This window comes from Macrobrachium rosenbergii, chromosome 12 (assembly GCF_040412425.1).
Source record: "Macrobrachium rosenbergii isolate ZJJX-2024 chromosome 12, ASM4041242v1, whole genome shotgun sequence".
NCBI lineage: Eukaryota > Metazoa > Arthropoda > Malacostraca > Decapoda > Palaemonidae > Macrobrachium > Macrobrachium rosenbergii.
In genome coordinates, this window is record NC_089752.1 from 29954134 (window position 1) to 29966383 (window position 12250).

Consider the following 12250-nt stretch of genomic DNA (forward strand, 5'->3'; position numbering starts at 1 on the left):
TGTATCTTCTTGCTGTTGTTTTCTAAACAACTCTAACTACAAATATTTTAATCACCGACAACACAACAGTATCTTTTCACAGGTAACTAAGTTATTTTTGTCGTATTTACAAGGAAATTGGGCTGGGAAAGGACGGGATTTTGGAATAGAACGGGAAAATGGGTTTAGGAAATGAATCAGAGAGTTGGGGAAAGGAGCTGGAAACTGGCAAGTAGAAAATTAGTGAGGTCAATTTGAGACTGCACAATGGAAATGAAGTTTAGAGGTATATATATGTATATATATATATATATATATATATATATATATATATATATATATATATATGTGTGTGTGTGTGTGTGTGTGTGTGTGTGTGTGTGTGTATGTATATATATATGTATATATATATATGTGTGTGTGTGTATATTATATATATGTATGTATGTATATAGATTTCTCTCATTACGGAGCTGTGTTTGAGGAGAAAATGACTGTTAACGAATATGAATGGTGGCTGGAAATATAACTAAAGTGAGAGAATAGATGGTCTAAGGAAGGAAAAGGAGTTTTGGGGTAAGGAAATGAGAGTAAGGAATGGGAATGAGTATTAAGGAAGGGGAATGAACATTGGAAATAAAAATTAGGACTGAGGTAAAAGTTAGAACGCTGGGAATGACATTGCGGCTGGGGATAGGACCTGACTTGAGCTAGAATAACAAATATTCAGTTAAAGCTTAATATTTCTCTTCTTAGAATTCATTTTACTTCTTTAAGCTCTGATTTACTTCACTCAGAAGTTGTGTACGTGGAAAAAAGATCTATATACAAAAACTACCTGGCATAATTCGTTCAATTTCAATGAACTTTAGAGCCATTCTCTCTCTCTCTCTCTCTCTCTCTCTCTCTCTCTCTCTCTCTCTCTCTCTCTCTCTCTCTCTCTGAAATTTGATTTTAATATTTTCCTCCTTTCTTTTCAGGTAACTGTTAAGCGTCTGGTCAAGCAAATGCTCGCTGAACTATATAAGGTAAGGTTTCGACTTGGCTGTTTATATATATATATATATATATATATATATATATATATATATATATATATATATATATATATATATATATATATATATATATATATATATATATATATATATATATATATGTGTGTGTGTGTGTGTGTGTGTGTGTGTGTGTGTGTGTGTATTAGATGTACTACCATCGTATAAACTATAAATCAATTTGAGTCCCAATTACACTAACGACGAATCGCGTTCACGACAGACGAATAGCCGAAACCGGAGTCCGTTCAACCGGCCAGCACCTCTTTTCGCTCGGGTTTTGGGCATCCGTTTATTTTCTCAGGGCGGGCGTTTGTTTTGCTCCTTAATGCACGTTCTCAACACCAAGTTAGAGTGTTTGGGATGTGTTTTGTGGGCTTGTTTGTTTTGCATGTTTTTGTACCCCTTTTCCCTACACCCAAACATGTAAGCTGGGGCATAACAGGCCGTTGTATCGTTTTGTCAACAGAACGTATAGTCAGTGGCTACGGCCTTTCTGCCATTCGTTTGGCTACATTTTGCCCCGTGAAAGAGACTCGAAGTTATTATGTGGTTCGTCTAAGTTTCTGGTCTTGGTCAGCGACTGGAAATTTAGATAACCGCATAACTAAACACTGGATTGCAGAAATTTACTGGAAGTTTGTTTCCGATTTTTCAGGAACATTTTACGCACTTTAAAAGAGACAGAGAGCTATTTCTTCTCCAAGTAGCAACTGATTCTTTCATTTTGTTCTAATTTGTTTGCGATTCGTATAATAATACCATGTATTTTAGAAAGGTGAATTTTTGGTGTAGAAAAAAGGGAGGGGAGATGGCCAGTGACATTGCTGATGAGAGAGAGAGAGAGAGTTGTTTATTTCTCTCAAGCGCTGTGTAGGGAATAGATTCGGGTTTTCTTCTGCTGAAGAAAAGGTCTACGAAGACGCTCATCGTCGAAGCGACTTCGTGATTTCCCTCCGGTTCAGTTTAGAGAGCCTCTCCTCTTCTGCCGTAGCATCTGGTTAAAGCATCCAAGACCGCCTCCACGTCCGACGCTCCTCTTCACAAAGCCAGAGGCGGGGGGACGTGACTGAGTCGCGGCAGAGTCTGCGGCAGGGAAACGGGCAGAGACTGGGGCATGCTCTGGGCCAGAGAGACCGGCAGGGAGGGCTGGGGCATATTCTGGCTAAGGGAGACTGGCAGCGACTGTGGAAGACCCTGGAAGGCTGACCGCCTGGACTGGATGCTGGACTGAGGGTCCATCGGTTTTATGGTTGGAAGCTGCGATGGGTTGGGCGTGCTCAGACCTCCTGTTCCTCCTGTAGTCACTCCTGAAGGAAGAGAAGGCAATGGTAATAACTTATAATTATTAATGGTAGGTCATCATAAATTCAGAATAGGATCAAACAGGACGCAAAAGACGGCTAAGAATTAATTTTCCATAAAGGTAGTATTATTTATTCTGGATACCTCTATCCAGTTATGATTTATCTATATATCAGACAAATTCACATTTGTTTACAAGTGTTTTCAGCATACAAAATTAATTTTAAAAATTCCGATAGTTGCCAAATGATCTAGATTACTTTTCAGTTTCTTACAGTTAAGAACCCTCGAAAATTTCTGTGCGTAGAAATATAAATTTTGAAATTATTAGTTTTCGTGAGACACTTATTTCACAGTTGGCGTGAGAAAGAATGAAGATTCTTGTACGTACAAAAATTTATGAAAATTACATGGTATATTGTATAAAAGATTTTTTATCAAGAAAAATACATTTATTAGATATTTGTTTAGCTGTATCTTCTTAACATACAAAAATAAATTAAATTTCCAGGTGTTCATATGGAAATTATTAAGCGTGTGTTTACCAGTTGCATCAGTAACATACAATAAAATAAATTATCAATTATTTGTTTACCAGTAGCGTTCTTACCACAAAAGCTAAACGTAGTTACCAAGCGTTTGCTTACCGTGGCGTTCTTAACTATAGGCAAAATTGAGGGAATCACTAAACTCTCATTATCATCCGCGTTCAGATCATCCACAAAGTAAGGGATATTTTTGGCCTTATGTTCAGAATTCCAAGTTTTTTCCAGTTGCGTTCGTAACATATAAATTATTTTTATCAGCTGCGTTCTCTACACACAAAAGGGATACGGGATATTTTCGGTCCTATGCAGACAAGTTGCGTATTTAGTATACATAAGATGTAGGAACTTAAAATTCCAAGATTTACCAGTTACGCAAAAAAGATACGGGAACCTTACCTGGCGTGTTCGATGACTTTTCCATCTGTTGCGACTGGGAGAGGTTGGAAAGTCTGTTCACGTGGACTGGAATGGGAACGATGATCTTGTGACCGGAAGAAGCGTTTTTACCGCCGGCCGCCGATCCCGAGACCAGCCCAGCTTTGACACGCTTCCACTTCGCTCTGCGGTTCTGGAACCATATCTTCACTTGGACCTGGAATAAGTTTAGAAGAATATTTCTTCATTATTATTATTATTATTATTATTATTATTATTATTATTATTATTATTGTGGGATGAAGGATCTTTGAGAAGTGGAATGCTGAAGGTGTACTGAAAAAATCAGCTATGATTTTTACCAGTAGAGAACTGGTAAAATTATGGCTGTTTCTGGTAAAAATCTTAACTGAATTTTTCCAATACATTTCCAATATTCCATTATTTAAGGGCGTTTTTATCCGACAAAACAACAACAACAATAATAATAATAATAATAATAATAATAATAATAATAATAATAATAATTGTTCTTTTACTCTGCGCGTTTTTGAACGTGGTTGCTCACCAAAATATACGCAGAATCGTATGGAACAAGCCAGAAAACCTCTTAATTGGCCAAGCAAGTTTCCAAGTATTAGAAGACTCTTGGGAGAGGCGATTAAAAAAGATCGCATGAGGAGAAATATATTAAAATTTTATGAGAAATATATTAAAATCTTGGCAGAAATACTAATAACAGTATTTGCCATAGTAATATAAATTACATGTTAACTTGTAATACAATATGTTTATGTTTGTGCATATTGTTATAGAAAGTTAATAATAATAATAATAATAATAATAATAATAATAATAATAACTCCTACCTCGGATAAGTTGAGGGTCTGAGCAATATGGGACCTCTCGCTGAGCGTGAGGTATTTTTTGGTTTGGAATTCTCGCTCCAGCTCCATGAGCTGCTCCGAGGTGAAGGCCGTTCTCCTCCTACGAGACTTGCTCCCGCCCACGCCCGCGCCCGCGGCGCCTGCGTTGTCTCCTGAGTCTCCTGTACGGGCGAATGAAAATAGGGGTTGCTGATTAAATCAAACCTAATGTGTGTTTGTTTCTGTCTGTCTGGTAGTAATAGACATATACGAGCATTTGCAAGGTTCCATATCCTTATTATTTCACGCTCAAATACATGCTTATATACATACTGTACATGCACGCATGCATGTGTATATATATATATATATATATATATATATATATATATATATATATATATATATATATATATATATATATATATATATATATATTATGTATACATGTGTGTGTAGGCCTATATATATACATACATACATGCATGCATGCATATATATACATACATATATTATATATATGTGTGTAGGCCAATGTATACATAAATATATACGTATATATAAATATATATACTGTATATTATATTATATTATATATATACTATATTGTATATATATCTAAATATATATATATATATATATATATATATATATATATATATATATATATATTTTCAGGGTCATTCTTACCTGGTCTAACAGGTCTGTCGCTGTGGGGAGCATCGTCGTCATCACTCTCCACCGGGTCAATTTCCAAGTCGTCTCCCAGGTCGTCTAGAAAGAAGAGAAATATTGGGAATTTAGTCACCGCATCCCATTTGAAGAAATCAGTAATAATAATAATAATAATAATAATAATAATAATAATAATAATAATAATAATAATAATAATAATAATGAAGTCCATTAAGTTGCAGAGCGAGCGTTCAGAAAAGGAAAAAAGAACAACAGAGCAAGGGGACGATAATTAGAGCAAATAAGGGACGATAGTAATAATAATAATAATAATAATTAATAATAATAATAATATTAATTATTATTATTATTATTATTATTATTATTATTATTATTATTATTATTATTATTATTATTAATGAACTCCATCAAATAGCAGAGCAAGCATTCAGAAAAAGAAAAACAGAGCAGAGGACGATATTTAGAGTAAAAAAAAAAAGGACGATAACTAGAGTAAAAACCGGTAAAAGTAAGTAATTTATAAATATAAACCAACAAACAAACATACAGTTGAGAAATAAGAAAAATAAGACATGTGGCAATTCCCTCATGACAAAAATAAGATAATTTGTTAGTTGGATTTAAAAACAAACAGCTTTTGCGTTGCTGGTGAGATATTAAAAAAAATAATGATCCCTTTAAAAAAAAGTATATAGTATCTGTTTAATTAGATTATTACGTAAGAAATCTCGTTATATAGAACTAGGACGGTACGGTATCTTTTGGTAATTTTCGTCCTGTTAACACTTATGGCATTTACTTCGAAAGTACAAGAAAAGGTCTGCTTAATATGTAACTTCTAGAATACTTTTCTTTGATAAGTAAAAATGTAGAAAAGATAAAAAAACAAGAACGAACGAAAGTTGTAGGTTACGATTGATTTTTTTTTTTAGGAGGTTGGATATCTGACTTACTGTACATATGTTATCTCTCTTGACATTTAGGAAAAATTTATTATAGTGGTTGGAAGGTTTGGGTTAGTGTCTGAAGTTATGGTTTTAGTTTGAATTTATGCAGTTGAGGGTTGCAGTTATGGATTGATGTTATAGTTTAAAGTGGACATTTGAAGTCTGAATGATGCCGAATTTTTGTTTCTTTTTTAGTTATAGTTTGAACTTATGCAGTTGAGGGTTGTAGTTATGGACTGATGTTATAGTTTAAAGTGGACATTTGAAGTCTGAATGATGCCGAATTTTTGTTTCTTTTTTTAGTAATAAAAGCTTTTACTTCAAAAAATTTCTTTCATTGCTTTATCATACAGTATTAAGACAAATTATCTTCTTATATAGAAGCTTTTGCCACCCGTCTCTCTCTCTCTCTCTCTCTCTCTCTCTCTCTCTCTCTCTCTCTCTCTCTCTCTCTCTCTCTCTCTCTCTCTCTCACCTCATGAATTAGGTGAACTGACTGATACTTTTGTATATTTTCTGACCTAACCATTCTCTCTTAATATAACAATTTCCATTTTTAGTTTTCCGTAAAGGAAAACTATTGAGATGACTATTTGTCTGTCCGCCCCACTGAGGCTAGAGGGCTGCAAATTGTTATGTTGATCATCCACCCCCCAATCATCAAACATACAAAAGTTAGCCATAATCGTGCTTCTGGCAACGATATGGGGCGGCCACCACGCCACCACAGGGCCGTGGTTAAAGTTTCATGGGGTGCGGCTCATACAGCATGATAACGAAACCACCGAAAGTAGATCCATTTTCGGTGGCCTTGATTATACGCTGTAGCGGCTGTACAGAAAACTCAATTGCGCCGAAGAAACTTCGGCGCATTTTTACTTATTTATTATTATTAAAGCCATTGTGTTTTTGCGATATTTGCTTGCATATTCATTCGAGAGACTGACTGTTTCATGGTGTCAATATTCAGAATGAAATTTTTCAAGAGCGAAAATGCCAAGTTGTTTTTAAAGTGAATGATTTCCAGATGATTTTGAATCATAATTTTTTTTTTCTGAAATAAAAAGGAATGACACCGATTGTTATTTTTTCAGTATTCAAAGCTTTTACTTTTTTAAAAATTTCTTTCTTGCCTTCTCATATAGTCTTTACATAAATAATCTTATATAGAAAGTTTTACTACCTCTCTCTCTCTCTCTCTCTCTCTCTCTCTCTCTCTCTCTCTCTCTCTCTCTCTCTCTCTCTCTCTCTCTCTCTCTCCATGAAATAAGTGAATTGTCTGATACTTTTGTTTGTATTTTTCTGACGTGAAAATTCTGACTTATTATAATAATTTTCCCTCTTCATTATTAAAACTACTGTATTACTTGGAAATTCATTCGAGATATAGGCAGTTTCGTAGTGTTAATATTTAGAATGAAATTTTTCATGACCGAAAATGCCAAGTTTTTTAATTGAACGATTTCCAGATGATTTTAAATCATGATTTTTTTTCGGTACATAGAGTAAAAAAATAGTTGCTCCTGGTCAGGTGGAAAACTTGTGGAACAAACAGTAGAAGCCACTGAATTTCTTGAATAAATTTCCCCCCGTAGGGGGTTAGTGCCGTCAGTGCACCTCATGCGGTGCACTGTAGGCATTACTTAAGGTTCTTTGCAGCGTGCCTGCGGCCCTTAGTTGCAACCCATTGTGTTCCTTTTACTGTACATCCTTTCATATTCTTTTTCTTCCATCTTACTTTCCACCCTTTTCTAACAATTGATTTAGTTCTTCTTTGGAGGGGTGGGTAGAGCTTTCGACTGGCACGCTGTTGGCCCAGCGTTCGACTCTCAGAGCCGCCAATGAAGAATTAGAGGAATTTATTTCTGGTGATAAAAATTAATTTCTCGTCATAATACGGTTCGGATTCCACAATAAGCTGTAGGCCCCGTTGCTAGGTAACCAGTTGGTTCTTAGCCAAGTAAAAATAAATCTAATCCTTCGGGCCAGCCCTAGGAGAGCTGTTAACCAGCTCAGTGGTCTGGTTAAACTAAGATATACTTAACTTTAACAATTGATTCATAGTGCAACTGCGAGTTTTCCCTCCTCCTGTTACACCTTTCAGACCTTTTACTGGCAGTTTCCGTTTCAGCGCTGAATGACCTCATTAGTCCCAGTGCTTGGCATTTGGCCTAAATTCTATATTCTATTCTATGCTATTGAATAAATCTCCATTGAACAGACTGCCTTTATGCGAAAAAGAAAGCGCATACGAACACACGAGAAATAAAGGAAAACAGACGAAAAAGACCAAGACAGTGATAATTTTTCGCTCTCTGGACGCGAAAATCTGTACTGACCTTTTCAGCGATTTATGGTTGGCGGCTTCTGGTAAATAAAAAATATCATTTGATATTTTAATGGTCTCTCTATTTCGAAATTTGATTTCTGATTCGGATGTTCATTGTAATCTTAGGCTTAATGCTTAACCTTTTACTAGTTTGTGAGCTGTATGATGATTGTTCTTATTCCTCTGAGAAAAAATCGTTCGACTCTCCGAGCGGCCAATGAAGAATTAGAAGAATTTATATCTGGTGATAGAAATTAATTTCTCGTCATAATGTTGTTCGGATTCCACAATAAGCTGTAGGTCCCGTGACTAGGTAAACGATTGGTTCTTAGCCACGTAAAATAAATCTAATCCTTCGGGCCAGCCCTAGGAGAGCTGTTAACCAGCTCAGTGGTCTGGTTAAACTAAGATATACTTAACGCTGAGGAAAACTTTGGCAGCTCCGGAGTAGACGATAAAAGAACGTGATTTGGAAACGAATAAGCAAAACACCACCTGTTTCACTACAAAAACGGAAAACATTTTGCTGTTCCATCAGAAACCTCAGTTTGACTTGCTGTCAAGATTTGAATTATTGCGTTGAGTCCTTATACAACTGGGCCAGATTTCCAATTGTCTCATTATTGTCAAGAAACAAAAAGGTCATTCTTTCGCAACCTGGGTGTATTTCTGCTTGGAGTTTCCCATTTCCCTCGTTTTCTAAATTCATCAGAATTTTTTCTGCAATTGTAAACTGTCCTGTTATTATTTCATCTTTATTATCGTTAAGGTAAGCCAAAGGACCACGAAGTATCTTAGCAAGTTTTCGGAGAGTGGAATGTTCGCTGTATAAAAAAAGGAAATAACAGAACGATGAGGAACAAAGTAGTATAGGTTAATATATATAATTAATGAAAATCAACAGCAAATAAATAGATGTTAGACGAAATTAAACATAGGAAAGTGCATCTGCGAACGAGGAAACGATTTTCCAGAAAGGCCAAAATGCGATGGCCCCAATGGTAGCGGTGTCATTAAACATAAAAGTCCTGATACGGAACAGGAACGCAGAGATGTTGTTGACCAAATATATGACCATCCATCCTCTCATTTAGGGTCATAAATCATGAGGCCTCCGTCAAGTGTTTCGTGAATGAATCCTCCTAAAAAACGACTATGACAGAAATGTATTCAGTGTAAACAAAGGCGGTCCTAAATGTTCTTTTTAATGAAGGATACTGCAAACACTCATACCTGGTCGTACCTTGACACTGTTAGGCAAATACCAGGTAAGAAATTAACCGGCTAACACCATCCGTTACGCTGAAGGGGTTGGAGGGAGAGATGAAGATTTCGTCGAAGTGGCCCTAAACGACGAGCACTTGGAGGAATGCATGCTCAAGGCAAGATAGAGGGAGAGAGAGAGTCAGTCCCTTTCTTATTTTATTTCCTCCCTTTGAAAAGCGTGGCGATGGTCTCCAGCCTCCGGTATTCAAGTCCTCCTTCTTTGGGCGGGCAAGCAACAGCCTCTTAACGCCCCTCCAACCACTAATTACCCGCCCAAACCAATATACATGCAAATCGGAGAGGATGGCTGAAAAGGGCCGAGTGTCGAAGGGGCAGGCAGGCGGCTGGATGGTTTTCGGATGGTCGGGCGGTCGGCGGGGCAGGCTGGCAGCCCTTACAGGGTCTGATGGACTAATGGTTCGGCGAAGGAGCTTGTCAAAAAAATAAAATCAAACTTCAGAGCTTCACCGCACTTGTTTTATTCTTGGCAGGAGAACTAGGCACTGATTTTGGAAGATCTTACAAAGAGAGGGCTTTTTTTTTCTGAATATATCCTAGGGAGTGATCTTGGCTGGTAGAATATTTGCAACAATATCCGTCGAAGTGGATGCGCAAAAGGTCGACAGTTTTCCGCAGACGTCACTTTTCCGAAATTATGATTTTCATCATTTTTGATACATCGCTTTTTGGGTTCGCTTCGAACTTTTCTTGGCGAACGCGATCTCAGTGTGTTCATCCGAATCAGATTCATGAATGCTGAAAGTGTGAAGCTATTTTACTAATATAGCTTATCTTCATCAGAGAGGTACCACATCGGAGTCTTACATATCACGTGAAGTTTATGGTTTCCTATAAATTTTGTGACGATGAAAATCACTTTGTTCCGTCTGACATTACTATAACAAATGCAAATAAATCCTCGCCAGTTGTTGCCACACACACTATTTGGATAAATGAACAGGTCTTAAAAGCACCAGTGGACACAGCAAGATAAGTTACAAAGAAAAGATTCACTGGATTAGCTGCCTTTGTCATATTCCTCTACCAGTTGTCCTGGCGTATGGTACACGATAGACTTCCCGTGTCTACGGGTGCTGTAAGTGGATTATACATTGAAAGATTCCTTTGAATTCTTCAAGCTGTCCCTATTAGAGGTGGGTGTACATCTCAACTTGTGAACAATGTACAAGCATTTTCATGACTTTTTTTCTTCGAGTTTGTTCTTTTTCTTCACATTTTATCAGATTTTGGTTGTATTGCCATTGTTCGTCGCCTCAGTGCGAAAAAAATTAGAGGAAAAAATCTCTGCATATAAGAATTATCGTTCTCGTAGCCCTACAGTTTCTCTCTCTCTCTCTCTCTCTCTCTCTCTCTCTCTCTCTCTCTCTCTCTCTCTCTCTCTCTCTCTCAGGAACTGCACTATCTGTAAGACATGCCCGAGTTTTCTGTGCCGCCCAAGATCGTCTGATTGGAAGTCGAGTAGATCCTCGCCCCAATAAGAGAGAGAGAGAGAGAGAGAGAGAGAGAGAGAGAGAGAGAATTTTCTGATGATTTCCAGTGCTCAACAGATTAGTGGGCATGAATATGCTTTCATTATTCATTTATACGAAACGGTATCCTATTGTATTCTCGAAATCTGATTAAGTTTGTGCTATCGGTTTGTTACTTAATGGAGGTGTACACGTGGTGCTTTTGTGGATTACCTAAAGACTAACGAGAACGTACGGTATTTCCTTAACCTCACATTGTAGTAACAAAAAAACAAAAAATAAGATGAAATGTCCTAGAGTGATCAAGCTGAGTTTCCTTAAATAAAGATTGTGTCAGTGTACTTACCTTTGCATATAGTAAGAGTTGAAAATTGAGCTCTGTAATTTCAAATTCAGGTTTACTAATTACTAATACTAGTATTTTCCTTCATTCGCTTGCATATATACATTCGAGAATAGTATATTTTACTAACTACAGAACTGATACATTAGTTTTGTGTATTTTTCTTTAGCCCCTCAAAAAATATCTTGGCCCCACCTAGGCTCCACCACTGATGGAATGCCAGCTACGCCACTGCCATAAAGTAACCCAAAAGCCGTTATTTTGTTTTTGCTACTTCAGAATAAACAATCACATAAAAAAAAAGGAGAAAAAACAGGAGTGAGAATGAATAATGGTTAAAATGTGAATCTAAAGACAATTAACAGTCGATAAAATAAAATAATCAGTAGACGGTAAGTGTTCCTCTGAAATCAGTAACAACGGAAGGATAAGCCTATGGCGCAGCCCAGAGTTTGTGAACACTAAGGTCCCTTTCACAGTAGGCAACTAGTGGCGGCCACCGATTGCTTAGTGTGAAAGGCTCGGGCAACTGCTAGCAACCAGTGACCGTCACCGAGTTGTGGCATTCTTTCTCATGCGGTTTTAATCGAAAGCACGACATCAACGGAGGAGGTGCTTCTCTTAGTCTTGCTGGCCAGGAAAAAATGACACTCTAAAAAAAGAAAAATGCAAACGCATGAGATTCTATCTTCAAGATGGACAGAGGTTTGCATCATACACATTACAGTGATTTGTGTGCTGATGATAAGAAATTCTTTGATCTCTTTCGTATGAGCAAACCTTCTTTTGAGGAGCTTCTCAGCCTCATCGAGAACATCACGAGGACTATATTTATTTTTTCCACCACCTTCACAACTTTTCTGTGGAAAGCTGGTTGGAAACTGAACAGATTAGGGAGAGAGTTGCGCCACTCGTTGGCTTAGTATGAAAGCTCCCATTTAAAACAATGCCCAACTGCCAGTGGTGGCAACTGCCAGCCACCGCCACTAGTTGCCGGAGCGGGCAACTGCTGAGCCAGTGGCAAACCCGGGCAACTCCAGTGGCATAGTGT

The 12250-nt window shown here is 37.2% G+C and overlaps 1 protein-coding gene across 1 annotated transcript in view; it reads right to left on the bottom strand.

The window, feature by feature from the left end:
• Window positions 1-1143: 1143 nt before the first annotated feature.
• Window positions 1144-12250, bottom strand: part of LOC136844487 (homeobox protein GBX-2-like) — a 53116-nt gene continuing 42009 nt past the window's right edge. Inside the window, exons 2-5 of the mRNA XM_067113774.1 lie at window positions 4819-4902; window positions 4132-4310; window positions 3284-3479; window positions 1144-2344 (exon numbers count right to left, since the gene is read on the bottom strand). Of these exons, the coding sequence (XP_066969875.1) occupies window positions 2076-2344; window positions 3284-3479; window positions 4132-4310; window positions 4819-4902 (728 nt within the window). The 3' untranslated portion in view covers window positions 1144-2075. The remainder of the gene's footprint in view (window positions 2345-3283; window positions 3480-4131; window positions 4311-4818; window positions 4903-12250) is intronic.